This window comes from Alosa alosa, chromosome 9 (assembly GCF_017589495.1).
Source record: "Alosa alosa isolate M-15738 ecotype Scorff River chromosome 9, AALO_Geno_1.1, whole genome shotgun sequence".
NCBI classification, from domain to species: Eukaryota; Metazoa; Chordata; class Actinopteri; order Clupeiformes; family Clupeidae; genus Alosa; species Alosa alosa.
The window spans coordinates 13,635,168-13,662,642 of record NC_063197.1 but is presented as its reverse complement, the minus strand read 5'-3'; the positions used below and the strand labels follow the sequence as shown (position 1 = coordinate 13,662,642).

At 46.0% G+C, this 27,475-nt stretch overlaps 1 protein-coding gene across 1 annotated transcript; it reads right to left on the bottom strand.

The window, feature by feature from the left end:
• Positions 1 to 27,475, bottom strand: pdgfra (platelet-derived growth factor receptor, alpha polypeptide). The gene is made up of 29 exons (XM_048252058.1): positions 27,249 to 27,475; positions 24,279 to 24,356; positions 23,500 to 23,787; positions 23,026 to 23,283; positions 22,447 to 22,598; positions 20,489 to 20,654; positions 19,798 to 19,990; positions 19,420 to 19,535; positions 18,896 to 19,192; positions 18,200 to 18,466; positions 17,830 to 17,960; positions 17,408 to 17,576; positions 16,757 to 16,946; positions 16,425 to 16,540; positions 15,738 to 15,864; positions 15,209 to 15,405; positions 14,201 to 14,295; positions 13,550 to 13,682; positions 12,300 to 12,404; positions 11,400 to 11,417; positions 10,599 to 10,749; positions 9,156 to 9,310; positions 8,095 to 8,210; positions 6,823 to 6,945; positions 6,464 to 6,575; positions 6,202 to 6,301; positions 5,614 to 5,719; positions 3,623 to 3,882; positions 1 to 2,881 (listed from the first exon to the last, which is right to left on the bottom strand). Exons 2-29 carry the CDS (start codon positions 24,334 to 24,336, stop codon positions 2,731 to 2,733), a joined length of 4,350 nt encoding a protein of 1,449 aa, XP_048108015.1. The 5' UTR covers positions 24,337 to 24,356; positions 27,249 to 27,475; the 3' UTR covers positions 1 to 2,730.

The following is a 27,475-nucleotide window of genomic DNA, read 5'->3' as shown; positions in this document are numbered from 1 at the left end:
TACATTGTTTAAATCATTTATTGAAATATAGATCATCTGAATGTACATAATCATAACGCATATTACAAATCAGGAGGATAACTTCTGGTATTGGGAGTAACTATCATACTGTACCTTGGAATACACTTCATACCTTTATCTTCCCTTCAACCTTTCTCCCCAACTTCAACATTCATGTCGCCACAGAAACAGACACAAAAATGCTCACAGCAACAGCAACTCCTCAGTTCAAACAAAAACTAACCCAAAGGGCGAAAACTAGAGGGGGGAAAAGTGCAACAGTATACAATATGCCTGTGAGGTATATCACAGTCAGCAGTAGGGTCAGAGGGCACCGGGCAGTGACGTAGCTGGGAATTTCAAACGGGGATATTCACAAAAGCAAAACACACAGAAAGCATTTCATTCCATTTACAACACACTTGAAGGGGTATCAGCTCCGAATGCTAGCGGGCTGGGTATAGTGAAATCAGTTTTAAACCATTTGACGACAATGTCACATGAACGCTTACGACATGTTCAATAATTTGCTAAAATACTGTATGAATTAACAAAGGAGTGATTATTCTCTAAGGTATACTATGGACGCTTGTGGAAAGTGAATTTCACTGGGCTTGTACACAAGCTTCTTGTCCAAACGAAAAGTAAGAAAGCAAGATTAGACAGACAATGTCACAATAACAACAAGAAAAACACACTGACTTCTGCTCAACATCTGCTACACCATGGCTGGCGTGTAGAGACCCAATCATATATAGAAGCAGCCTGTGGAGGCGTGAGTTGATCTGGCATACTGTCCCCCCCTGCCTAACTGCTTTGGTCTGTGTTTTAACATGCTGGAAAAGGTCCGATCACAGAGCTGCTAAAACCCATCTACACAGAACGTCTTCTATGAGGCCATTTCCGCCGTCACCTCACACATTTTGAAGAAGTGTCTATCCTGGGTTTTTGCTGTCACAATGCTCACAAATCCAATAAAAAAGTGACAACTTGATCCTTGATCAACCGTCTCAGCGTAATATGGCAGGAGCCAAAGTGATCCCTCCAGGTGATATTCCGTTGGTCAGTTCTTAGTTCCAGCACGTTCGATCTCCAGCAAAGCCACTCCAAATCTAGCAACACACACTATAAACTCTCAACCGTATAACTATAAAGCATATTATTATCATCATCATTCTCGCTCCTCAGAATAATGGTTGAAGGTGGAAGCACTCAATTTTTACATACAGCATCAGAACATAATCCAGCTTATTCACAATAATAGGTTGGTATGTACCTTGACTCGTTTGGTTTATAACACTGGCTGATGGCAGCCATTTCTCAAAATGTTTCTGTATATCACAGGTTAACATAAAGCTAATATAAGTATTGCTTTTGGTTGTAGGAAATAGTAGGACACTTGTAAGTATAATGATGACTAAAATAAGAAAATATAGACCAAATACAAATGAAATAGTTTAGCAGTATGATGACAAAACTAAGGACCTAATGATGCTGGAGACAATGAAATTGATATGTGATGCTAGTTATTCTGCTCTAGCTTTGGTCTACTGTGAAAATAAGCATGCCTTTTGCTGTGCTACTTGGGTTCCACTTGGGTGATTTTAAAACGGTATTATGGTGTATTTTACAAAAGGTCTAAGTTACAGAGGTGCATGCAACTTATAAACCTAAGTCATATTCTTCATTTACAAAAAAACCTCTTTACACACACACACACACTCACACTCACTCACATACACACACTCACTCACTCTCTTACACACACACACACAGAGAGAGAGAGAGACACTAATCTAATATTCACAAATAATACATATTTATATGTGCTAGAAAGTAAAAAAATAAATTCAAACGGCATGTATTCAATAGTTGACCACTACGATTGCTTATAAAACATAGATTTATAGTTCAGCGATTGTGCTTTTCATTTCAAAGTAAGTTATTGGTCCTTATTGGAAGTCAACTGGTGCCAGAGGGACATTGTGTGTGTGGCTGAGAGGGACATGCAGTCCATGCTGAATACTACAAAGGTCCGGACTGTGTGATGATGGATTTGGAGAGACCATCTGATGCTTTTTTTCTTGTTTAAATAAATGTCTGTAGTGGTTTTTGACAGTCTTGATGGACTACAAAAGAAAGAGGTCCTGATGTTGGTTTAAGTCCGTTTTGCTGCTTTTGTTCAGGTCTTCGATGCGTCCTTGCTTATCTCGCTGCGTCAGGAATGCCCACTGAAATTCTATACATTAAAAACACGCACATATACACACACACACACGTATCGTATGTCCATAGGCTATTGTATAATCTCGAGTGTGTGATTCAAGAGAATGGGAGATATGACATTGTTAACACTTTTGCCGCTGAAAACTTCTCGAATGTTAGTCTCCATTCTCAGTCAGTCCTCCAGTCCTCGGGGCAATGTTCGAGTGAAAGGAATCCACACGCACGGGGTGTCACTGATGGCTCTCCACCACAGAGGAAGCAAAGTGGTTTGTTTTTGATCCGAGGAGGGATTTCAAGGGTGGAAACCAGGAGGGGGAGTGAGATGAAGAGGAAGGAGTTGGGGGGGGGGTCTTCAGAGTGTTCTTTGGATGGGGAGCAGATGGGCTGGTAGTAGCTTAGCTTGTAGTCTCTACTCCTACGCCCTCACACCCCACCTCACCCTCCACAGTGTGGCATCGTAACCATAGTGTCCACTCTGGAGGACTGTCCTGGGTGGGCTGGGGATCACAGGAAGCTGTCCTCCACCAGGTCGCTGGAGTCTAGGCACATCTCGTCCAGCAGGGTGATGTCCTCCAGAGTCTCGCCCTCCATCCGCTTGGCCAGGGTGGAGCTGCTGGAGCCGGTCTCGATGGCACTCTCCTCAGACGTCTGTGAGCTACAGGGATGGACAGAGCGGTGAGGTTTCTGCTGATCATCATGGGATTTGATTACAATAGATGCTCACATTTGAATGATTAACATTGAGCTCTTTTATTCCATTTAGAACTAATTATCATCTCCTGGTTTAAGAGTTGATCTAATCTACAAAGCCTGATGGTTGAAACTAGACAATACTTCTAACCTCCAATATTAGAATTATAGATTAATCTTTACTTTCCCTTTCTCTACTCTACTTTTTACCTACATGGTTAAACTAGTAGGGAGGAAGGGAGGGAGGCATGGAACATGGTCTGGAGATGCCACCTTGTGGTCATAGTATGGAATAGCATTGCAACGTCACAGCATCACAGTAACACATAGGACAAATCTAGTCACTCTGTGCATGTCATTTGTGTACAACTACAAACATGAAGATAAAATGGATGCCACAGTATTTATACTCCAATAGACATGAATCCAGGAAGAGAAGAAAACTGGTCCAAACAGTGCCAGACCTGGCCTGGACTAGGCACTGATACAGTATGTATATGTTTATGTTTCAATATATGTTTATAATATTATTGTCATAATTGCATAATTGTCATTTATATGGTCATCATTATATGGTTTATTGTCAGACACTTTTGTCCAAAGTGATATGTTAAATATTCCAGATGTGGGTATTATCATCAGCCTCTGTGTGTGTGGAGAGGCAGTGGTAATGCATGCGTTTGGGGGGTGGGGATGGGAGGGTTACCTGTGGCGGTTCCTCTTGCCGTACTCCTCATCGGACATCGGGTCCAGGTCGGGCAGAGGGATGATGTAGCCGCTGTCCGAGCTGAGGCGCTGCTCGTCGAAGCCACTCTCGCGGTCCTTCAGCTTGCCCTGGTTCTTGTAGGTGACTCCGATGTAGTTGTCATCGTCGTCGATGCCAATGATGCTGCCGCCCATGCGCTGCACGCGGGTCACAGCCGGGTGATCGCTTTTCAGGAAGTCATGGTTCATTCGCTCGTAGCTCTGAGGTGAGACAATAGGACAGAACAGACAACGTGAGGATGGAAATGTACAGGTTTATGTGTCTTACTATATACTGAGTCAGAGGTTCAGAGCAGAGTGAGGAAGACTGTTATGTCCTCAGGATATCTGTAGAGGGCACTGTTGGGTCATGTCTGGTTTGTTTCTGCTAAACATAGACATTGAAACCTCAGCTCAGGAATTATGATTTATAAACGGGCTGTGGCTGGTTATGCAACATAATACATGAGACACTGCAGCCTATGATAGTTCTTGTGGCCTGAAAAGTTAATATTTTAAATTTTAAATCGAATGCTTCTCTCACTTCCATGCATGAAGTACAGCAAAGATGCAGAATTTGGTGACTATTTGTGCCAGATGTTCAATTTTGTACAAATATACACATTTAGTTGATTGAATTATATCTATTTTGGAGATTTCAGGATCTCTACAGAGATTTTAAATCCTCTAAATAGACACAATTCCATTGCCTGTGGCCTCCATTTAAAGTTTTACCAAAAATTATACACCCAATTTTATGCAAAAACAGCCAATGCCAATCTTCTTGGAGCAGCACAGCGGAGGAAAGCACTACCTGCCCCTATAAAATATGGGTAATGGTACCCTAGGCTGCCACATGCTCCACCCAGTCAGACGTATGCTCCATTACAGCAGCTGATCTGCGGCTGGCCCTCTCTCTCCCCACCAGCCTTTAGGAAGCCTGTAAACCGACCACACTTCCCACCACACCCCATCCAGAGGCGCTATAACAGGAGCTAGTTATTCCACAGCAGAGGGAGAGAAACAAACCAACCTTGGCCCCTAGTGCCACTGGGAAACGGAGTTTGAAGTGCCATATGTGGCGTCAGTTTTAATAGAGCAGTTATGGCTGAGCCGCGGGGGCTGAGCCTGGCGAGGCGTCGTTAGCGTTGGCTGCTGGGGCGCTCGGCTGTGCCGCGGAGCGGCAGGGGTGTTAGCCAGCAGGAACGCCAGCGGCGACGGCAGCAGCACTAATCACTGACAGAGAGGCCTCGGAAACGCACACGTAGCTAAGGGCTCTCTCTCTCCTCTCTCTCTTTGGAAAACTGCTTCTTTCTCTCCCTCTCTTTCTCTGAGTCTAAGAGAGTCTACTCTCTCTCTCTCTCTCTCTCTCTCTCTTTCTGTCTCAAAAGCCCGTAGGAAACACGGCACGCTTAAACGACAGGAAGTGGTAAGCGTTCCGCAACAGCACTAGGATGGATAAGTTCACCATTTTATTGGTGCTTAGGAGGGAATTAAGGAATCCCTGTGGCTCCAAAATGGAGGATGAGAAAAAAAGGACAAAATGATAGATGGAGTGAGAGAAATGGATCGCAGAGAGAATGTTAAAGGGGGGATCTTGACCCGTGTCCGTCTGAGAGTGTGAGAAAGAGGAGAAAAGGTAAGAAGGTGGAGTAAGAGTGGGTGATAGAGGTACGAGAGGGAAAAAGGGAGTAAGAAGGGGATTATTCAAAGGTTAAAGGTCATGGTGTGTATAATGAGAGAGGAGCTGTGGGAGTAAAAAGAGTGTGTGTGTGGGTGTGTGTCTGAGAGAGAGTGTGTGTGTGTGTGTGTGTGTGTGTGTGTGTGTGTGTGTGTGTGTGTGTGTGTGTGTGTGTGTGTGTGCGAGAGAGAGGGAGCGAGAGAGAGGTGTAGTGGAGAAATGCAAAGAGAAGAGAAAGAAAGAGAGAAATAGGGGTGGTGGTTGAGACATACCCTCTTGTATCCTGCAGGCAGTAGCGATGCCACAGTCTCACTCAGGCTCAGGAAGGAAGGCCTCTTCTCTGGCTCGCTGTTCCAGCACTTCGACATCATCTCATAGCTGCAAAACAGCGAGCACACCAGTTAATACACAAACGCACACACACACACACACACACACACACACACACACACACACACACACACACACACACACACACACACACACCAACTAGACTATCATCTCAGTTCAACATTCTTAACTTCAATTTACTGTATGATTGAATCCAGGCTTAACATAGTTCAGTCTATGTTAAAATACACAGAGCCACTACTGCAGTTCAGGCCAAAACGAACATGAGCTGAGCATGAAATTGAGCTGAGACAACTAGACTATTCAGTGCTTCAAACTTTAACGTGGAGCACTTCATCATACTGTAAGTGCCACTGACCATAAAAATGTTGAAAATAAGAAAATTGAGTTTGAGCATTTAAGCGCACTGAATATAGAACATCCTTGCACATGATAAATAATAATTTAACCTCTGACGCATCTTTCAGATAAAAGAACATCTTTAGATAACATGACAGTAGCGGACATACACGACTTCAGTTGCATGCTCAGGCTTGGCCATTCTGTAGCCACTCTTGATTTTGTTGTAGAAGCTTGAGTCGACCACCATGCCTGGGTAAGGAGTTCCTCCTACAGGACAAACGAAATACAAGAATAGAAAGACATTAGCATGTCATCAATATAAGATCTTTCTGTATGTTCCCAGGTCTGAGATCAGTTCTCATTCCATGATGTCAGGTTCTAGAGGCATTTTTCAAGTTCAACCCTGACCTCAGGACTGTTGAGGCTTACCGAGAGAGAAGATCTCCCACAGCAGGATGCCGTAGGACCAGACGTCACTGAGGGTTGTGTACAGGTTGTCAAAGATGCTCTCTGGAGCCATCCACTTGACAGGCAGGAATGTCTGTGGGAAACAATACACATGTTACACCATGTCTCTCTCACACACACACTCACAGACACAAACACACACACAAGCAGGCATCTACATAAAGACACACAACTGCATGCATGCACACACATGTGTGCACACACATGCATGCTGACACACATACACACACACACACACACACACACACACACACACACACACACACACACACACATACATACACATTCAGATGCACACGTAAAAACACTATCTCACTCACGCTTCCTTTGGAGACATAGTTGTTGTCATGCATGATGTCTCTGGCCAGGCCAAAGTCACAGATCTTGACTATCTTTCCTTGGGAGAGCAAGACATTTCTGGCGGCCAGGTCCCGATGCACACACTGAGGGGGAGAGAGAGAGAGAGAGAGAGAGAGGTGTGTGAAGAACGGAAGATAAACTAGACGTCCACTCAGTGAACCTCCATTCATTCGTTTATTCATTTACTCCTGTCCATTCATTCACTCAACTGATGTCATTCACTCGTTCACTAAGCCTCAGAATGACCCACCTTACATTTCCTTTCTACTACACACGCCACTCTTTTGTGAAAGTCTCCTTTTGTCCCGATCTCATTCACATACTTCAACTGTCTTCTCTTTTCTTGCTCTTCATTCTTGTTCCTTTCAAAAGGCCATTATTTATTTTCTTTTCTTGCACTCTCTCCCTCCCTCCCTCCCTCCCTCCCTCCTCTCTTGGTGGTCTCGGTCTTGGACTCGTTTAGACGTTCTGGCTTTTGGGGTTTCTCTCTCTGTCCTTGGGAAAACTCTCCTCCGCTGTCCAGCGTGCACGTCAGGGGGGGGGGGGGGGGGATGATCAGTGTAATACTGAATTAGTAGCTTACTGCTGCTGCTGCTGCTACCATGTAATCACGGCGCTGCAGCGGAGGGAGGTAATGACAGTCCGCGGAGCGCTATTTAGGTCTCGCTAGCCTCTGCGCTGGAGTGAGCTCAGCCTACACATTTACGGCTATCGCTAACCCCGCCATTAGAGCGCCGAGGGCCCGTCGGCAGAGCTGTCATCTTCAGAAAACACAAGGCCCCCGGACCCTGTAACCTGCCATCATGTTAGCGGTTAGCATAGAAAACATGCGGCGCAGATGGATCCTCCACCACTCCCACCCTCACCCAAAACACTTGTACACAAAAAGGCCATCACCAGGCACTGGGCTAATGTGCACTGCTGTTTGCAGCAAAATGACAGCCTCGAGTAACACCACTAATGCACAAATGACCTACTGCCAAAAAGGCAGGGTGAATCTCAGCAGGGCTGAAAGCACTGGTTTTAGATGCTGCCTGGTCACTGACAAAACTTACTTTAAATGGTGGTATGAGGAATTTTATGCTTTATTTCTTGTACGTCCAAATTGATTAAACTTTCTCCTTTTGCAAAATCACTTTGTCTAGTATTGTTGTGATTTTGTTATGAGTTGTTTTGTTATGAGGTGTTTCTGTGGCTGGAAATGCATGGGGCAGCTTGAGACTCGTACTCACATTCTTGGAGGCCAGGAACTCCATGCCCCGGGCCACCTGGTAGGTGAAGCTGAGGAGGTCCATGGTGGTGAGGCCCTCGTTGCTGTCATCGGAGAGCAGACTCTCTCCCTCACCTTCTACAGGGACAAACACACACACACACACACACACACACACACACAAGGAGAGAGAATGTCAGGGTTTCTCACCGCTGAATGACTCAGCACAGGCTACCCACGAAACTCATGTGTGTTTGTGTTTGCTCAAAGAAAACACACACACACACACACACACACACACACACACCAAGCATATTTATAGCACATCTATAGCCGTGCAGTCCGGGCTCTGACCGATGGCAGGGCAAAGTATGCATTAAGACACACGCGCTGCAATTACTTTCCAAAATTGAAGGGTACACAGAAGGCAATGCCCCATTTAAGAGCTGAAGAAGGGTGGACCCCCTTCGCTATCGCTGGCTAAACTTCACTGGCGAACCGCGGCCGGACCGAGCCAAAGTGGGCACTCGAGCCGAGCCAAAGTGACCAGAGCAAAACATAGAGAGAGGAAAAGAGGACGCATTGGAAGGAGAAAGGAAAGTGGAGAGGGAAAATGTGAGAGGACAGCGAGCAAGAAAGATAGATAAACAGAGAGAGAGAGCGAAACAGAGATGATGAAAAGGAGAGCAAGAAAGACTAGAATAGGGATGAGGATGAAAGTGTGGGAATGTGGGACTGTGGGTGGTTAGGAGAGGAGGAGGAGGAGGAGGATGTGGAGTAGGAAAAGAAGATGATGAAGAGGGAGAACAATGAGAAGGAGTAGGGCATGGAGAAGGAGAAGTAGAGGGAGAAGGAGGAGGATGCGGAGCTGTGTTACAAGTCAGGTTGCTTTTGAGAGGGTGGACGGTTGTGGTTGGAGGTGGAGAAGAAGTTTAGAGTAGGAAGAAGAGGAGGTGGAAGAGGAGAATGAGGTGGAGGAGAGGGAGGTGGTGGTGTGTTGTGGTTGAGTTGCTCATGGGAGTGTGGGAGGAGGAAGCAGGTGAAAGAGTGGGCATGAAGAAGAGGTGGAGGAGGTGTGTGTACCATTTTTTTGAGAGGGCGGGTGGTCGTAGTCGGAGCCCTGCAGGTGTGAGTACTTGGAGGCCTGGTTCATCTCCAGCATGGGCACGTACTGGGTGGTGTCCGCCTGCTTCATGTCCATGTAGTCCCCTTTACCCTCGAACGACAGGATCACATAGCTGCAGCACACACACACACACACACACACACACACACACACACACACACACAAAAACAGGACACACCATCAGGCATGGGAGCACACCAAATTCAATGATCTCATGATTAGTTCCCTGTCAACATGTTGTCAGACTTCACTATGAAATGACCATCGCTGCACAATAACCTCATTGTTTACGAGTGGGCGGCTCCCGGAGAGCGATGACCTCATCTCAGCCAGCTGTTACTCAGGAAGACCCACAGGGGAGCTGCGGTCAGTGACATCACTAGTCCTGCTCCGTGGCTAGCACTCCATTAATGGTATGACACAGCAGGACGCTGCTGGCCAGCCACGCATAAGTGACCCCGCTTCCTGTCAGGGTGAGGATAGGAAGTGGGGTCATCCAGGAGATGCCTCCGAGTGGAGAGTTTAGGGAGATTAAATCACCATGAAGTCACTCTCTCGATCTCCATCTATCTCTCTCTCTTGTTCTCTCTCTCTCTCTCTCTCTCTCTCTCTCTCTCTCTCTCTCTCTCTCTAAGCACCTAGACCTGCTTGCAACCCCCCCCCCCCAACTGAATCCACCGAGTTGTCACTGCCCCTCTTCAGTAATGAATGGGTGCTAAACAGCGCTGATTCGATTAGGTGGAAATCTAAGAGTGCTCGATTCGATAATTCGAGATTCGATTATGCAGAGACGCCAGGCAGACCTCTTCGCTCCCCTCAAAAAAAAAAAAAAAAAAAAAAGCAGCGCCTTCGACTCGGCTGCCGCTCCACAAAGAGCCGACTGTCACCCTGGGGCTCGTCCGCGGCCATCCGAAACACCCATGATGGAGCACGAGGCGCTCGCGGTTGCCCAACCGAAGAGGCCTCTCTGAGTGAGGGCCCTTGATGGATAGGCAAATGTAACTCTGGCTCTGGGACGCAGACCAGGGATCAGGATCATGGGACAGATTCATATTTATATCTCAATGGGCACCCTGTTCGGAAGGTTAACTCAATTACAAACGAATTGCCCCCTCACTGCCCAGGGTAGGTGGGTGGGTGTGGATGGCACTGTGTTCTCCTGGGCGCTGATGGCGAGGCACTGAGTGCATTCTCAGTGTAGGTAAACAGCGGGTGGAGGTAGTGGCAGGGGTGGGTGGGTGTATGGGGGAAGGTCATCTCAATGTCAAAGAGCTGCCCCCCCACACACACTCTCCTGGCGTGGGTGGATGCCATCTCTTTGTGTGAGTGCACTGAACATATTCTCTGGGGAGGGAACAGCAGGTGGGTGGATGTGGGCAGTGGACGGTGCCGTGACCCACCTTCTGCTGGTCTCGTCGGCGGGGTTGATGCCGAAGATGTCCAGCTCTTTCTTGCCCTTCTCTGGGTGGTGACTCAGGAAGCTGTCGCGGTTCTTGTGCAGGTAGTTGACCAGGTCGCCATAGAAACAGTACTCAGTGATGATGTAGATGGGCCCTGTAGCAGGTAGAAGAGAAAGAGGCCGAGAGAGAAAGAGAATATGAGAGAAAGAGAGAGAAAGTAACAGAGAAATAAAAAGTGAGAAACAGAGACAAGGAGAGGATGAGAGACAGGGCCAATAAGAGAGAGAGAGAGAGAGAGAGAGAGAGAGAGAAAAGCTGGTATTAGTCAGCATGTCGGTGTTATCAGGGGCTCATAAAAGCCCCTAAAAGCCCCTGCAGTGAAGCAGGCCCCTTGAGCAGGTCAATAAAAAACACCAGCCTGTTAACATTCCTCAGCCTCGGAGCAGGCTGACCAGAGCAGAGCAGAGCAGTTGCCCAGCGAAAACACACCCTGCTGCTGGCTACCACTCCACTGTTCCAGACGTGTGTTTGGAGTGGACTCCCCACTAACTTAGCCTTAGCCTGGTTTGCATGTTGTGTTTGTGTGTGTGTGTGTGTGTGTGTGTGTGTTTAAATGACATCATGAAGTCTGTTGGCATGTACTGATGCATGTAACTACAGATGTGTAAGTATGGGTTGATGTCCAGGCAAACAGAGTATGTGACTTTGGGTGTGTCTGTAATGCGTTAAATTGTGTGTGTGTGTGTGTGTGTGTGTGTGTGTGTGTGTGTGTTTTGCAGTGTGCATCTGCAGTCACCTGGCGCCCTGACTTGGTGCAGAGAGAGAGAGAGAGAGAGAGAGAGAAGGGAAAAGAGAGGAAGGAGAAAAGAGAGACGAGAAAGCAGGCATTATTTTAAGATGACAATGATTGAAAGGGCTGATGGGGCCATCCTTAAAAAATATTTTTGTTTGCAGTAACAGCCCAATTAAAAGGTAGGGTCATGATCTTCGTAGGAAGCTCAGACATGACTGGGTCTTCAACCCGTGCCTGTTTCTCACAGGTTATATGGCCTTTCCTCAAACTTCTTTGACCTGAGGCCCAGTCATGGAAGACTTTTTGGGTCATAGGGGCTCATCTACATGTACGCAGAAAGTGGCTAGCTCTTGGCCACGGGAGAGAATTTGACTATACAATACTCAATGCTATACAGTGTATTTTACAGAGTTCCAAAAAACAAGAGTTTCGTTAAATAAATAAAATAGCCTTCCAACAGAGAGACGTTATCGAGGTTCAGGCAGACGCACATTGAGATGCTCATACCATCACTTAATTGAGGGCTCCATGAGACAGAAGCAAAGAACTGCGCAGCAAATTATCAGATGAAACACCGGGCTAATTTCCTCCACGACCGGACCAAGTCTCCATGTTGCGGACCGACTGAATAGACCACAACCAATTTCAATAGAGAGTCACCGCTAGACTGGGGAGAAGGGATGAGAGAGAGAGTTCTTCCAGAACTTCGTAACCATTATTTTGAAAGAAAAAAGCACTACACTGTGGCAATTTTTGCTCTAACATGCATTTGTATTGGTTGTTTAGGTAAAAAAAAAACAAATCGGTCGGGGAGATAGTGAAGGGCTGACAGGGGGAGGGTGCGAAAATATTTTTTTTAAGGATGGCCTAGCAGATTGACTGCAGTGGTGGTGGTGCAGCAGACTCACGTTTCAGCATCTTTACAGCCACCTTCATGACAGGCTGGGAGCGACTGAGCCCGTAGGCCGTGCCCTCGACCACCTTCCCAAAGGCCCCCGAGCCCAGAATACGACCTGGGAGAGGAGAGAGAGAGAGAAGGAGAGAGGGAGAGAGAAAAAAGGAGAAAGCAAAAAAGAAGATAAAGAGAGAAGCCAAGAGAATAATCAGTGTCACATTCCCATCTCTCTCTCTCACACACACACACACACACACACACACACACACACACACACATTTACTCTCTCATTTGTTTCTCAGTAGATTCATTACAGATTGAATATCTAACAATCTAACACTGACAAATGCATAGCACACAGTATATACACACAGACGCAAACACAAACACATACACACACAGAGACATACAGTAAACATAGACACAGACACTAACACAGACGTACTGTCATGTTTGAGCTTTTTAGACCAGACCGTGTTTTACGACTTTTCCCAAAGGGAGAGGGAGTCTCTTTGATCACTGAGCTGCTCACTAAAAGCTACACACTTCACCCCTCCTTCCCTCTCTTTCTCCCATTCTTCTCTCTCTGCACTCTTTCCTCTTTCATCCCTCTCTGCTACTCTTCCTTCTCTCTTGGTCCCCACCCATCCAGATGACCTCCTCCTCTCTCCCTCCCTCTTATGGTTAAAATGAAGTGAAACATCACAGCCTCAGTCTGATTGGAATCTGACCACAACATGACCGCAGCCCATCCAGAGACCAACCAGAATGTAACTGGGGTACGACCGCAACAAGACCACACTTAGATTACAGCCAGAAAGAGACAGAGAGAAAGAGAGGGATAGAATGCCATAGAGTGAGGGACAGTGATTAGACACTATACACACTATACACATGAAATACCTACCATTTTCAGCACACACACACACACACACACACACACACACACACACACACACGTTTATATGTATAAATGTCTTATCTATCGTATGTTCTGTATTGTTTTGTTTGATGTCCTGCTTTAGCAATGCAAATAAATATTTGTCATGCCAATAAAGCTACCTTGAATTGAATTGAATTGAATTGATAGAGAGAGAGAGAGAAAGAGAGAGAGAGAGTAAGTATAGGCGTGTTGTGTTGTGATACACTTAAATGGCTTTTCAGCCCACTGACATTTGCCACGTCTGCCATATAACTAGCTGGGATGAACAGGGACCTAACGCAAAGGACAGAGCTTGAACGGACAGGCTGAGGTCCGCTTACCCAGAACCAAGCCATCGCGAGGGAACTCCCAGCGGGAGTCATAGGGAAGCTGCATGGGGTCCACGTAGATGTACTCGTGACCGTCCGGACTGACCGACTCAATCACCCGCCACCGGATCTCATAGCGTGGCTTCTGTAGAGGAGAGAGAGAGAGATGGAGGGAGAGAGAGAGAGAGAGAGAGAGAGAGAGAGAGAGGGAAAGAGAGAGAGAAATAGAGAGGGGGGAAGGGAAACTCTGGTGTGAAATCCCTTTCATTAACTGATCTCAGTGCAGTTTTCCCAGTCTCACCCCTGATTGTACGGGAGAACTGAATGGAACTACAAATGTATATATGATCACATGGATAAAGGTGTGAATAAATGTGAGAGGGTGACTCTGACGTGAGTGAGTGAGTGAGATTAATGAATGAGGGATTAAATGAGGGGAGTAGATGCACTGGTGAGTGAATGGAGTAAAAGTAAATGAGTGAGTGAGTGAGTGAGTGAGTGAGTGAGTGAGTGAGTGAGTGAGTGAGTGAGAGCAAGAGTGAGAGACTCCATTAGTGAGTGAGTGTGTAGAGATGTGAGAGATTGAGAGGGTAGGAGTGGGTGTGAGATGTATGTGTGAGGGAGTGGGTGAGTAAGTGAGTGAGTGAGTGAGTGAATGAGTACCTGTTTCCAGATAATGACCAGCACAATGAGTGAGATGATGACAATGACCAGCAACACCAGCACAGCAGCTGCCACGGTCAGCTCCGAGTGAGGACCTGAGGCACGAAACACACAACATGAGCAACACCCACACACACACAACATGAGCAACACCCACACACACAACATGAGCAACACACACACACACACAACATGAGTAACACCCACACACACAACATGAGCAACACCCACACACACAACATGAGCAACACCCACACACACAACATGAGCACACACACACACACACAACACACAGCAACACCCACACACACACAACATGAGCAACACACACACACACACACACACACACACACACACACACAACAGAGCAACACACACACACACACACACACACACACACACACACACACACACACACACACACACACACACACACACACTCACTCACTCGCAGGGTTATCAGTCTGTCAAGTCTAAATGGACTGACTGGTGGGGAGGCTAACATAACACAGAGAAAGGGTGAAGCTAACTGATGACCTCGGGGAAAGTGGATACAACATGGAGGATCATTAAGTCTCTGAAAGCCACCCCCATTTTCAGGAGGATGCCATTTTAATGAGCTGTCCAGAAACCCAAATGTCTCTGAACACAGATAAATAAAAGAGCTGATATAAAATGCCTTCATGCAACGGCAGAGTTCATTATTAAAAGCGAATGCAAATTTGAGATAAATAGACTTGAGGGAGAAAGAGTACATCACGCCATATTTGAATATGTATCTAAATACAAAGAAATATTTGACTACAGCCAGATGATCACTGAGAAGTGAAAGAGTGTCCTCCCATAACTCTCTCTGAGAGAGCAGCGTAAAAGAGTCTCTCTGTGTCTTTCATAACTTTCCTTCCCACCCAATTCCCACAGCGAGTTAATTTTTCAAAAAAAAAAAAAAGAAAAAAGATCACCATGAAGTCATCTGTCATGTCTTTGCGGACTGTTTGGAACGCTTACCGCTGGTCACCAGCTTGACCTCCCGGGCCACGGTGGCCATGTCGTTCTTGGCCAGGCACCGGACGGCCAGCGTGTTCTCCAGATGGCCGAAGATCACCTGGCTCTCCAGCTGCACGTCCTGGTTGATGTGCGTGTCCACGGTGATCTCAGTGGAGTTGGCAGGTAGCGGGCTCCACTGGGTGGAGTCATTGGCACAGCTGAGGGGAGAAGGGCGAGGCAGGAGGGGGGAGAGGGTGACCATGGTGACAGAATGAAGTCATGTAATAGCAGATGATACTAAATATATCTCAGTGTCAGGGAGAGGAAAGAGAGAAGATGGAGAAATAACATGGATAAAAAGAAGGAAAAAAGGAGAAAGAGAGAGGAAGGAAGGAGGGAAGAAAGGAAGGAAATAAATAAGAAAAAGGTTCAAAAAGCACAGAGAAGAGAAAAGAAGAGAGAAGGAGAGAAAAGGAAGTTAGAGATTGATGGGGCAATGAGGGTGCAGGAAGACAGGACTGTGGAGATCTGCTGGAGAAGGTCTACTTACTGTTTGATGTTCTTACAGATGAGCCACTCCACTTCTGGCAAGGGCTCCCCCTCAGCGATGCACACGACTGACTGACCCGTGGCGGAGCCGTGGTGGAGGTCCATCATCTCCACGATGACTGCAGGGACTGCAAGAGGGACACAGACACAGTGGGTCAACCCAAGGGCTTATGGGTAAAGAAAGACTGAGAAATGCATGGCTGAAAATAGATCAAATGTGGTTCAGTCCATAGACAGTAAAAGATAAGGTTTTAAAAGATAAAAGATATTTATTCCAATTTGCGATAAGTTATCTTTGACAGGACGGCTCTGTTCTAAGACTTCTCTGCCCATCCATAGGAATAGTTTTGACAAACATAATTTGGTAACAAACTGACAGAAGCCAACAATATGAAACAAAGGCAAAGACAAAGGGGTTATGCATATTTGGGCATGGCAGATAACCACTGTCTATTTAAGGTGTGCTTTTCATGCGTTTCTTGGAAATGCTGCCCAACAGTGCTGTCAAAAAAAACTTCATCATCAGCTTGTCAATACCAAGCGCTTGGACTCCCTCAGAGAACCAGAGAACCTGCAGATGCAGTATGTCCGTGCGTGCATGCATGCCTGAGAGACAGTGATGGATGGATGGGGGAGGAGGGGGGTAATGGCGGTTGTAACATCAGAGAGGATTCCTGGACTGGCTCACCTTTGACCTGCAGGGAGAAGCTGAAGCTGCTGCTCTGGTTCCGGGTCTCGGCCCTGACCATGTAGTTGCCGCTGTCCTCAGCCTTCGCACGGATCAGGGTCAGAGCGCTCTGGTATCTGCACAAAAACAAAATGGCCGCCATTAAGTTATGAAGGGGAATTTGACTTTGAAAATCGCTGGGGAAATTTTAACAAATAAAGCATTACTTGAATTACAATCCACATTTTCCAACGCTGATGTATTATTTATTATTTAAGATGTATTATTTAAGACAAAGCACAGTGCAATATAGAAGACAATCTAGAAGAAGCATAAACTGATATAATACTCACTTCGTCTCGCTGATCGTATAGAGGTTTGTGGTCATCTCCGCAGAGTTGCCGCCGAGAGGAACTCCATCTTTGTGCCAGACAACGTTGACGCCGGGGAAGGCGTCGATGTCGACCTTGAACTCCCGCACCTCATCCAGCTCGGCCTGCTCCGTGTGAGTGAAGTCAGGGACCAGCGAGACAAAGGGGCTCTCTGAGGACACAGGAGCCAAACGCAGACGGACGAGAGAGTCAGACGAGTCAGACGTTTAATTTTCATTAGCTGCCTGATTATCATGGAGAACTTGACACAGATGATTGAATAAAGATGGATTACACAATATATCTGCCGTGCAGTTGGCTGAACAAAGTGCTAACAAAGCCCACATTATGATTAACATACCATGCTGTGAAATATAGTATGCACTTACATAATATTACATAATAACTTTATGTAACATAATGTATTATTATTACATAACTACACTGTAATATCAATAACAAGCCATCCACTCAATATATGCAACATGCTACATGCTCTTTTTTTATTAAACCCCACTTCACAGTGAGTTAAAGTTAGAGGACTTGAAGACCTGCATACAAATGTTTTGGTTTGTATGGATTTTCATTTACTATGAGCCAGGTGTCAACTATAAAAAGGAAATTATGCAATACCATAAACGGTGACGGTCAGCTCCTTGGTTTGGCTCTCGTTGCTCATGATGTCGGTGATGGAGCAGGCGTAGACGCCACTGTCCTTCAGCGACACATCGGACACCCGCAGGGTGTAGTTGATGGTCATCTCTCGTCTGTTCTCCCTCACGGTCTTCTCACCACGACCATACTGGACAGGAGAGAGATGGGGGACAAATGTCAAGTCCACACACAGGAGAGCACACTCTGTATTATAGATATACTATACTGTATTTCGCTCTCTTTGTCCTAATGAGTTTCATGTTATCATGGCCAACCCACAAAACTAAAAACGTAACTTGGCATGTTTTTTTTTACTTACTTACATACAAATATAGACTGTTTTGAAATGTTTAATAATTTATATTTTTAAAGGTCAGTCTCTCTCTCTCTCTCTCACTCACCAGTTTGCCAGGGTACTTCCAGTGGTCCTCCAGCATCTCACTGCCTCTGGCTACACAATTGACTGTGAGCGTCTCTCCCACCAAGAGAGCAGTTCTCTTAGCAAGAAGCTCTACATTTAGATCAGAGCCTCCTGAAACGGATACAGAGTTGTAACAGAAGTCATACATTTGTATATGCACCGCGACTTACACTAAACATGTTCCTACTTGATGTTTTGTTTATTGTTATTCAATGTTGTACGACGCTTTGGATAAAATCATCTGCTCAGCAGCAACCGTTAACAATAACAAACTGAGGTGAAAAAGATGACACACACACACACACACACACACACTCACACACAATATGCAGATTTATTCACACACATACCTGCCCATCCGTGGACGATGTACTCTTCGCTGAGGTGCTCCTGCCCGTTGACGAGCGCTCTGCAGACGTAAGTGCCGGCATTGAAGAAACCGATGAAGCCTCTCTTACTGTCGTACTCGGCGGGCAGCTCCTGCTGCTTCTCCACGTTCACCAGAGAGACGTTGGCGGTGGGGTCAGACACGCGGCACGGGATCTCCATCTCCTCGTGGTCCGTCATCACGTGGATGTAAGACGGGTCCATGGAGGGGACGAACGGCACCTCTGGATCTGTGTGGGAAAATAGGAGTATGAGTGACTGAGTGTGTGTGAGAGTGAGAGTTTATGTGTATATGCATCAAATATATAAGCAAGTGTGTGTGTGTGTGTGTGTGTGTGTGTGTGTGTGTGTGTGTGTGTGTGTGTGTGTGTGTGTGTGTGTGTGTGTGTGTGTGTGTGCGCACATGTATGACTGTAAAATAATTTTCAATGTTCGTCTCTTTACCTCTTATTCAACACACTATTCATCTAACAATCAAACAGCGACACACATACACATAGTAACCCAGACCCACACACAGAGACACCCTATATCCTGTGTAGTGGACGTGTAGTAGACGTGTAGTGGACGTGTAGTGGACGTGTAGTGGACATGTAGTGGAGTAGTGGACATGTAGTGGACATGTAGTGGAGTAGTGGACATGTAGTGGACCTCCTCACCAGGCACGTAGATGTAAATGGCGCTGCCCTCGCCCTCCGTCTGGTTGGCTCCCTTGTAGGCGCAGAAGTAGTCCCCAGTGTTGGTCACGCCGGCGTTCTCCACCGTCACCATGCTGATGAACAGGCCGCCCTTGTCGTCCAGCGTCTCCTCGCGCAGGTAGGTGGGGGCGTTCCACACCAGCTCGGCCATGCCCCGGCAGGTGAGCCGGAACGAGGAGCCCAGTGCCACCACCAGCTCATCACTCTGGGGCAGCAGCACTGGGGCCTGGGACGACGGGAACAGCACAGCACTGGGAGCTGGAACACACACACACACACACACACACACACACACACACACACACACACACACACACACACACACACACACAAAACACACACACACATACACACGAGACACACACACACACACACACACAGAGTTAGATACTTGACATACTTCAAAAACGCCAGGTGGCTCTACAAGCTGTGGAGAGGACCCAGCTGGCAAATCATGCACTATCAGGAGACTCTCACACACTCACCTTTGACTCGGAGTTCAAAAGAGAAGTGTGCGTAGTGTGGACCACTGGTGGCGTTGAAGGTGTACTTCCCACTGTCCTTCTCAGTTGGGTGTTTCAGATTTAAAACGCTCTGATACCTGCAGATGCACAAGGTCAAGTCAAACACCACAACTTGTTACACCTTAAAAGGCAGCCATTAACAATCTTTTGAAGTAAACAGGGGATGCAAGGGATGGACCAGTATGATGTGAACTGGTCTTCAGTATCAAAGTATGACTGATTTCTATCATTTGTGTTATATGCCAGCAGAACCTGTGTGTTATCTGAATAACAAACACATACACATGTAGTCACGCACAAAAAACAAACATGTAATCTGCTTTGTGGAGTCGTTCTTACCGGTTTCCGAGGACGTGGCTGTTGACAGCGTAGAGAAAAGTGCTCTTTTCCAGAGGGATGCCATCTTTCTTCCACAGTATCTTGGGCTCTGGGTAGGCATCGATAAAGATGGTGAACTCAGTGTCCTCCAGCAGGGTGATAACCTCCACGCCACCAATGCCACTGTGGTCCAGCGACACAAAAGGCTTTTCCTCTGCAGAGAGAGAGAGAGAGAGAGAGAGAGAGAGAGACAGGGAGAGTGGATAAGATATAAATTGATGAAAGTGTGCCGCACATCTGGCCAAGCCATCTCCTCCCCACAGCCCAGATGGTGAAAGCAGAGGTGTCCCTTTACTCAAGACAGCGGGGTTGAGGTGGAGGGGATGGGGGGGGGCTGAGCCAGGGGAGCCTCTTCCCTCAGCCGATAACCACAATACCCCATTACCCAAGTCCAGTTAAATCACTGACCAAAATAATCAAACTAAATTCTTCCAAACAACCAGATTACTAATTGCATGAAATTTAGTCCATGGGCTACACTTCCTTGTCAAGTTTTTTATTGTTTATAGGCAAGTAAACAAATGAACATGGAGAACAGATAAGTCAAGAAGCTTTGTATTCCATTGATATTATGAGAGTAAATATGTTAAAACACTGACATCTCCAGTAGGTGAGTTCGAGTCAGAGGGAGACAGAGGGAGAGGTGGATTACCATAGACGGAAACGGCCACTGTGCTGCTCCGGGTCTGTCCCTTGAGCCGGTCGGTGACGTAGCACTCATAGGTGCCGCCGTCGTGGGCAGAGGCCGAGGGGATGCTGAGGATGTACAGCACCTTATCAGGAAGAGTCTCCTTCATCGGAATAGCATCCGCAGCCTGCTAGGGGAAGATCAATATCAGTTCAAACAACTGACATTTAAAGCATGTATACATCGCTGACAGTTCTCTGGAGGCAAAGACACACACACAGAGAATGTTAACAGCATTCTGAGGCAGCAACAGGATTGATAAGGGCATCCTTTCTGATCTTTAAAACTCTTATCCCCCCCCATCCTACCTCTCTCTCCCCCAACCCCCCTCCAGTCCACATCGTACATTTTTTGGCTGAGACTATCTGATTTCCCCTCTCCTCCACCTTCAGCCGTCTACAGTTTAATTCTGAGTGTCAGGCGGAGGCAGTGAGCGGTGAGCTCCCATCTGTCAGAGGCAAAGGCTAAAGCCCAGCGGAGCCCCGGGCAGATAAATCAGCCAAACGGGAGCTCCTTTAAAGGCTTGTAATCAGCACTACTGGAGAACCTCGGCCCAAGGAGAGAGAGAGAGAGAGAGAGAGAGAGAGAGAGGATGAGAAAGAGAGGATGGGGGGGGGGGGGGGGGCTTATAAGTGGGCCAGCGGCCCTCACTTGCTCGCACCTCTGCTAAACGGCTTAAAGGAGAGAGGTGCCCCATCACACAAAACCAGACAGATGGGCCAGGACAGTAGTGGAAAGAATGCTTCTTTTGCCTCTGCTCATTTACACACATGTCTGTGTGTGTGTGTGTGTGTGTGTGTGTGTGTGTGTGTGTGTGTGTGTGTGTGTGTGTGTGTGGTGTGTGTGTGTGTGTGTGTGTGTGTGTGTGTGTGTGTGTGTGTGTGTGTTTGTAAGTGCAACAACATGTACAACTGCATGCTCAAGTATGTCTTGTGTTGCATTCCTGGCTGGTATGCACATTCATTTTCATGAGTGAAATATCTCCTGCAATGTCTTCTTGTTTGTGTGTGCGTGCATGTGTTTGTGTGTATTTGTGATTCAGATCAAAAGACATCTTCTGGGACATGTTCTGGTTTGTTTATGTCTGAGAAAGCTTGCCTGATTCTGTGTTTATGTGAAGGCCCACCTGTGTGTGTTTATGGAATGATATATATATATATGTGTGTGTGTGTGTGTGTGTGTGTGTGTGTGTGTGTGTGTGTGTGTGTGTGTGTATGTGTATGTTTGTTTATGCTTTCTACAGCCTATGTAGGTGGGTGTCCATCTGGATTCTGGATACATCTGCATCTGTGTCCCCTACTGGCATATGTATATCTCTGTTCACCCCCCCTCATCAAAACACACACACACACACACACTGACAGACAAACAGATTTCTCTAAGTTCACTGAGGACTGACTGCGGTGGAGACACATATGTCTTGAAGGTCATGGGGGAGAGAAAGGTCAAAGTTTATAGGTGATTTACTCTCCGTTCTTCTCTTTTGAACTTCTCCCCTCTATTTTACACATTTTTTCTCCTGGCCGTCTAAGAAATGTGCATGTTTCTCATCCACTCCCGCGGCTTCTTTCTCAGAGAGGTCGAGAGACATACAACCCTAACACACTGTCTAGCTGGGAAGCACGTTTGGAAGCACACATGGGACTTGTGGAACTTTACTGGACTTTTTGTGATTTAAAGGGGGAAAATGTTGCAGTAGTTCAGCTTTGGAGATTTATTTGACTAAGTTCCGTGATGTCTCTCTGTCTCAAGAAAATGCTCATCGAAGGTATAACAGACGGAAAAGAGATAAATCAGAAAGAGGTAGGGGAAGAAAGTGAAGACAAAGAGAGGAAGGAAGGGGGCATTCGAGGTATGAAGGGAGTGTGTGTGTGTGTGTGTGTGTATGTGTGTGTGTGTGTGGGGAGGGGGGGGTGTCTTGCCTGTTTTAGGGGATGGATCCAATGCTGCAGGTACTCAGACCCCCGCGGAGCGATGCAAGTGAGGTTGAAGGCGTCCCCTGCCATCACCCCCTCCTCGCTGGCTTTCAGTGTCACCTGGAAGTCCTGCTTCACCACAGACTCTGCAGGAAGTCCTGCACACACACACACACACACACACACACACACACACACACACACACAGGACCATAAGCACGTTCCCCCTATGTGTATGTGTGGGTGCATGATGTCAGCGCTCTCTCAAGCTAATGCATGACTTCATCTCCCTAAGTGCTTATGATAGTACATGATGTCACTTTGGCTTGCTGTTGTTATGAATTGTTAAAAACGGCTGGTGAACAGACGTTTTTTTTTCACACAGTTTTCAACAATGTGTCTGAGCATGTGATTTCCCCATCCTATCAGATTATTAATTGTGTGAATCATAGTCTATAGCTTACACTTCCTTGCCAGTTCCTTTGTCGTTTACAGACGAGCACACAATCAGTCAAGAAGAACAGGTAGGCCATTATACTGCACTGATATTATGAATATTAAATAGGTAAAACTTGTTTAACTTACGTTTCCTTTCAATCACAGTGTAGATTGCACTTCTCTTCGTCTCGTCGTTGACAACGGTCTCACATACGTAATTTCCAGCAGAAAAGTTGCCAAGAAAGCCATTCTTGTTGTCATAGAAGCCCTGCAGTTCGACATTACTTGACAAGCTTTTGAGAATGACATGGGACTGGGGGTCGGTGACGCGACAAGGAATGATATTGCTAATTGGGTCAGTCTCCACTTCAGTGTTCTCCTCAGGTGCGAAGGGAACATCGGGATCTAAAGCAGAAGTAGGCCGATGAACTTTTGCTAGTAATACCAATGCCAATATGTAGCCCTATCAATGAAAAGTGTTCACAGACACATTTTCAAAAGTAACTGTAGCTCTGATTGCAACAAATTTCATTACAGGTTATAAGAACATGATCGTTAATAACATCATATATAATATCATAATCGTTGGAGTGAGCTACTTGGATGAATTGTACTTGATACCTGGCACAAATATGTATATTTCAGATTCGTTCTCCTCTGGGTCCTCGTGCCTTCCAGATTCGCCATTTTTGGATGCGTAAACACATGTGTAGTATCCAGTATGGGAGGCTTCAGCGTCACCAATCAGAAGTGTTGCAGTGAAGAACCCAGGATAATAGAAAACGTTTTCGGGCAGGGGGTCGGCCCATACTACCTCCTTCTTCCCGATACAGCTGATGTTGAACCGTGAGTGCAGATCGACAACAAACTCATCTTCGTTTGAAACTATGACCGGTGGATCACTCCGGGCTGTTTGGAGAAAGTGAGAGACAGGTGAACTTTCTCAAGAGGCCTGTGACTACTGCAGTTATCTTTCTCAGTGCTAGTTAGATAAGACATGCGCTTCTCCATAAGTAGTAATGTATTATGTTCATAAATATATTCTGTTCAAGTAGCCTAATGTAGCCTACTGTGTTCATAAAATGAAGGCTTCGAATCAAGAATTAAGAGCGCTCCGCTCTAAAATGTGCTTAGAACTAATCTCGTGTGTTATTGGTCATCATATTGGCAATGTTCATAGTATGTATAATAGGAAAATAGTCATTGTATATAATCGTGTAAAAGAGAACACGTAAATGAGCTTATAATCTCCTTGTCAGAAACAAGCAATGACACTTTCATATTGAGGTGCGTCAGTCAGTATGCCTCTCCGATCATAATGCATACAATCTAATCAGAATGGAACAACAAATGCATTGAGTTAATAAACTGATTTATCGTATTTAATCTCTGGTAATTACCTGGTAATACACTGATTAACACAGCCAAAAGAGTGAGATGGGTCTCGAAACCCCCCATGGTCACGTTGCTGTGGCCTGCTGAAAAGACAAGAAGAGAAAGAGAGGGGGTATTATGGACCCACAGATGCACATGGTGTTCTTTCCCCTTAATATGTCATGTAAAAGAACGTTTGGTCAGCCAGAGAAAGGAACAATCCGCAGTTTATAAAGAACTATGAAAAAGTCCGGTAGAACTGGAGACCTAGTGAGTCTACTCCTTTCCTGTCTCCTTAATAGTCCTTATTCCTACTGTAAATGCATGGAATTTCTCGTCTTGTAAAGTTAGCATCCAATAATAGCAGCAGAACAAGGTATGGAAAGGTAAAGTCCCAGAGTAGCCTAGGTTAGGTCCATAAAAAAAACGTTGGCCTCTATTGAATAAACTGCGCAGCGCCAACTCCATTTGTTTGAAACCTGTAACGCAACCCTGAACGACCACTGGGTGGAGACAGATTACACGTTTTCGCGAAGTCGACCCGATTGGAGAGGACTCAGGTTCCCCAGAAAACTTGACTGCAACTTATTCGCCGTTAAGCACACTTTTGATTCGCATAAAACACGTTTTGAATATATACATAATAGGCTACATGGCGTGTTTCTGGATTTTTATTCATGGAGTCAGTTACTTTGCCTACGTTTCATCCTTGAAACAAGGTTTCATACAGATTTGTTTTCGGATGGACCGCTGATGTAACATTTTACGTTCTGTATTTTACCCAGTTAACGATATTTCAGACCTGTTTGTGCTATTATTCATCACTCGACACCGTACAAAAGTAGATAGGTAGGAATGTAACAGCTACAAGACCAATTTTAACCACCATATAACACATACTTGATCAGCTGTAGTCTGTTAGAAGTGTCAGGGGAGTTTTAATTGCTGTTTAGTTATATAAATTATCCTGTGAATTACTGTTGTGACGAATGATTCAGTGAAGTACGTACTTGTCAAATAACTAATTTAAGAGGCGGTGTTTCTAATCAGGCGCGCAGCTAGGTGCTGGACTAAAGACATTCCGCGCGCCGATGCCTTTATCTGTCTGTCTGGCTCGAGAGTCTGTGCTATGTGCGGACCCCTGGAATCCATCAGCACTCGAGCGGGACGAGAGACGCCACTCAAACCAAGGGGGCAATCAGTCCGAGCGCTCTAATCGAACTGTGGCTGACTGGTCTTGCTGTGAGCAATTCATATCAGACTTTCAGGTTAAGCCTATCAAATTGCAAATAAAATAATAGTTGTAATCTGGGGTTTTTCTTTCAAATGTTGCTTTGCTGAAATCTGAAACATAACTATTGTGGAAAGATGAAAAGTTGAGGTCAGTATACTGATATAAGCAAATGAGTCAACTTTGCTGCTATAACCCTGAGACAAAACGCCAGTCGACTGTCACCAGATGCCTTTAGTGGACGTGCTCTCCGGTGCATCCCGACGGGGTAATTACCCATAGCAAATCCAGGGGTGTTGAGAGGCTGTAATTACGCGACCCTTCTCCACAGCGTTGTTTGAACGGCAAACACTGTCGTGGGAATCCTTGTCTGGATTCACCCCGAGACACTGACAAACGCTCTAATCCGCTTTGACAAGCTTGTGCACCGTGGCGCGTGGTCACACTCGTCCCGTGGAGCGGAACGACGGCAGGATTGTTTTGTATCACGGTCGGGGTGAGCCAAGTTTCGGAGACTAGTCCCGATCAAGACTCCCCCGCTCCTCTGCACAACCGCCCACACGCAGATACACGAATGTTTCCCGTCCAAGCGCGCTCATCTGCTGCGCTCGCACTTCAGAGCAACAGCTGACAGAAGCGTTTGTTTCATTTTACGGTACTTCACACTCAACCAATCTGTTCAAATTCAATCCCACACCTACATAATCAATTTCCATGGGGATATAGGAAGAGAAATGTTGTAGAAAACAGTAGACAACGGAATTGGTAATAGGCAATACCACTCTGTGTCCGATTAAATACGGTCAACGTTTTAATGAGAGCATGAATGAAACAGAGCTATTTTACTGGGGTCATATTGAGTTCTTGGGTAAGTTTGTTGTCATGGGTCGTCTTCTTTTTATCAAATTGGAGTAACTTAATCCGACTGCCTCTAATCTAACTGCGTGAAGAGATTTGCTTATTCAATGATATTGCGCGCTGAGTGTGCTCTTATCCGACAGGGGCAAGCAGCGACGCGTTTGACTTGTGCTTTGAAAGTTGAGCAACCGAAAGAAAGCGTCCCCTCTACCAACAGTATGCATCCAGTGTGGAAAGGAAAGTTGAACACTCAGCAAAGCCCCAGTCCCGTCCTTGCTGCTCCAATAAGACTGCCATCCGTCCCCAAAACAAATTCTGCATGATGCTATTCCTCTCCAAATAGCCGACATTCCACACACATGAGCGCAAACGAATTGAAATCCAATTTGAAGTGTGTTTGCTTGTAGATGCCAGCGTAGCATCCAGAAAATGCGGAGGTGCCACTGGCAGGGTGACACCACCAGCTGTGAGTCAGAACTGAGGCGCTTCTCAGGCGGCCACAACAAATACATCCCTTCGTTCGGCGTCCGACAGTGAAGCCATTTGTTTCATACGATAATGCTGTATTCCGTTAGAGAGGATGTTCCAGATATCCAAAGTTTGCCCGCGGTGAAAAGTGCATGTAGAAAACGAGTTGCATTATAAATCCAAACGACAAAGTAAATCCCCGGAGAAAAATAAATCAGCAAATGATTAATTATCCCTAAAGCTTGCTAAAATGCCTAAATCAACGGAAAAACACAATTTTCCTCTATAACGGTGTTTACCTGGATGCATTCAGAATATTTTCTAAATCTGCCAAAAGTTAGTTTAATTCTAAGGTTTGCTCAACTACAGATTTATCTTAAAAATGAATTATACTTTAAGGGTGAAACCAATTAGTTGTACCAATTAACTAATACAATACCTTTTGAAACTCCTTTTGATTGTGCCCTTTGATTAAAAAAAAACTCCTAATTGCATTCAATAGCCCATACAAAAGTACTCCAATTGGCGCAGTTAAGGGTCCAGGCTTTTTGTTGCAGTGGTAATCCTCAAGCCGAGTTGAGAGCAAGCATATGTGCGCCCCTCCGTCTGGGTCCGCGGCCGCTCGAACAAATGCTCCTCAGCTACAGCGACCTGTAATTGATTCAA

What these genes read in the sequence shown, in the direction of transcription:
- pdgfra (XM_048252058.1), bottom strand. Translation starts at nt 24,336, where the DNA reads ATGGGGGGTTTCGAGACCCATCTCACTCTTTTGGCTGTGTTAATCAGT. An exon ending in GTTAATCAGTGTATTACCAG is followed by an intron (nt 23,788 to 24,278) that starts GTAATTACCAGA and finishes TTCTCCAAACAG; the next exon opens with CCCGGAGTGATCCACCGGTC. An exon ending in ACTATGTCTCCAAAGGAAGC is followed by an intron (nt 6,576 to 6,822) that starts GTGAGTGAGATA and finishes TGTTTCCCACAG; the next exon opens with ACATTCCTGCCTGTCAAGTG.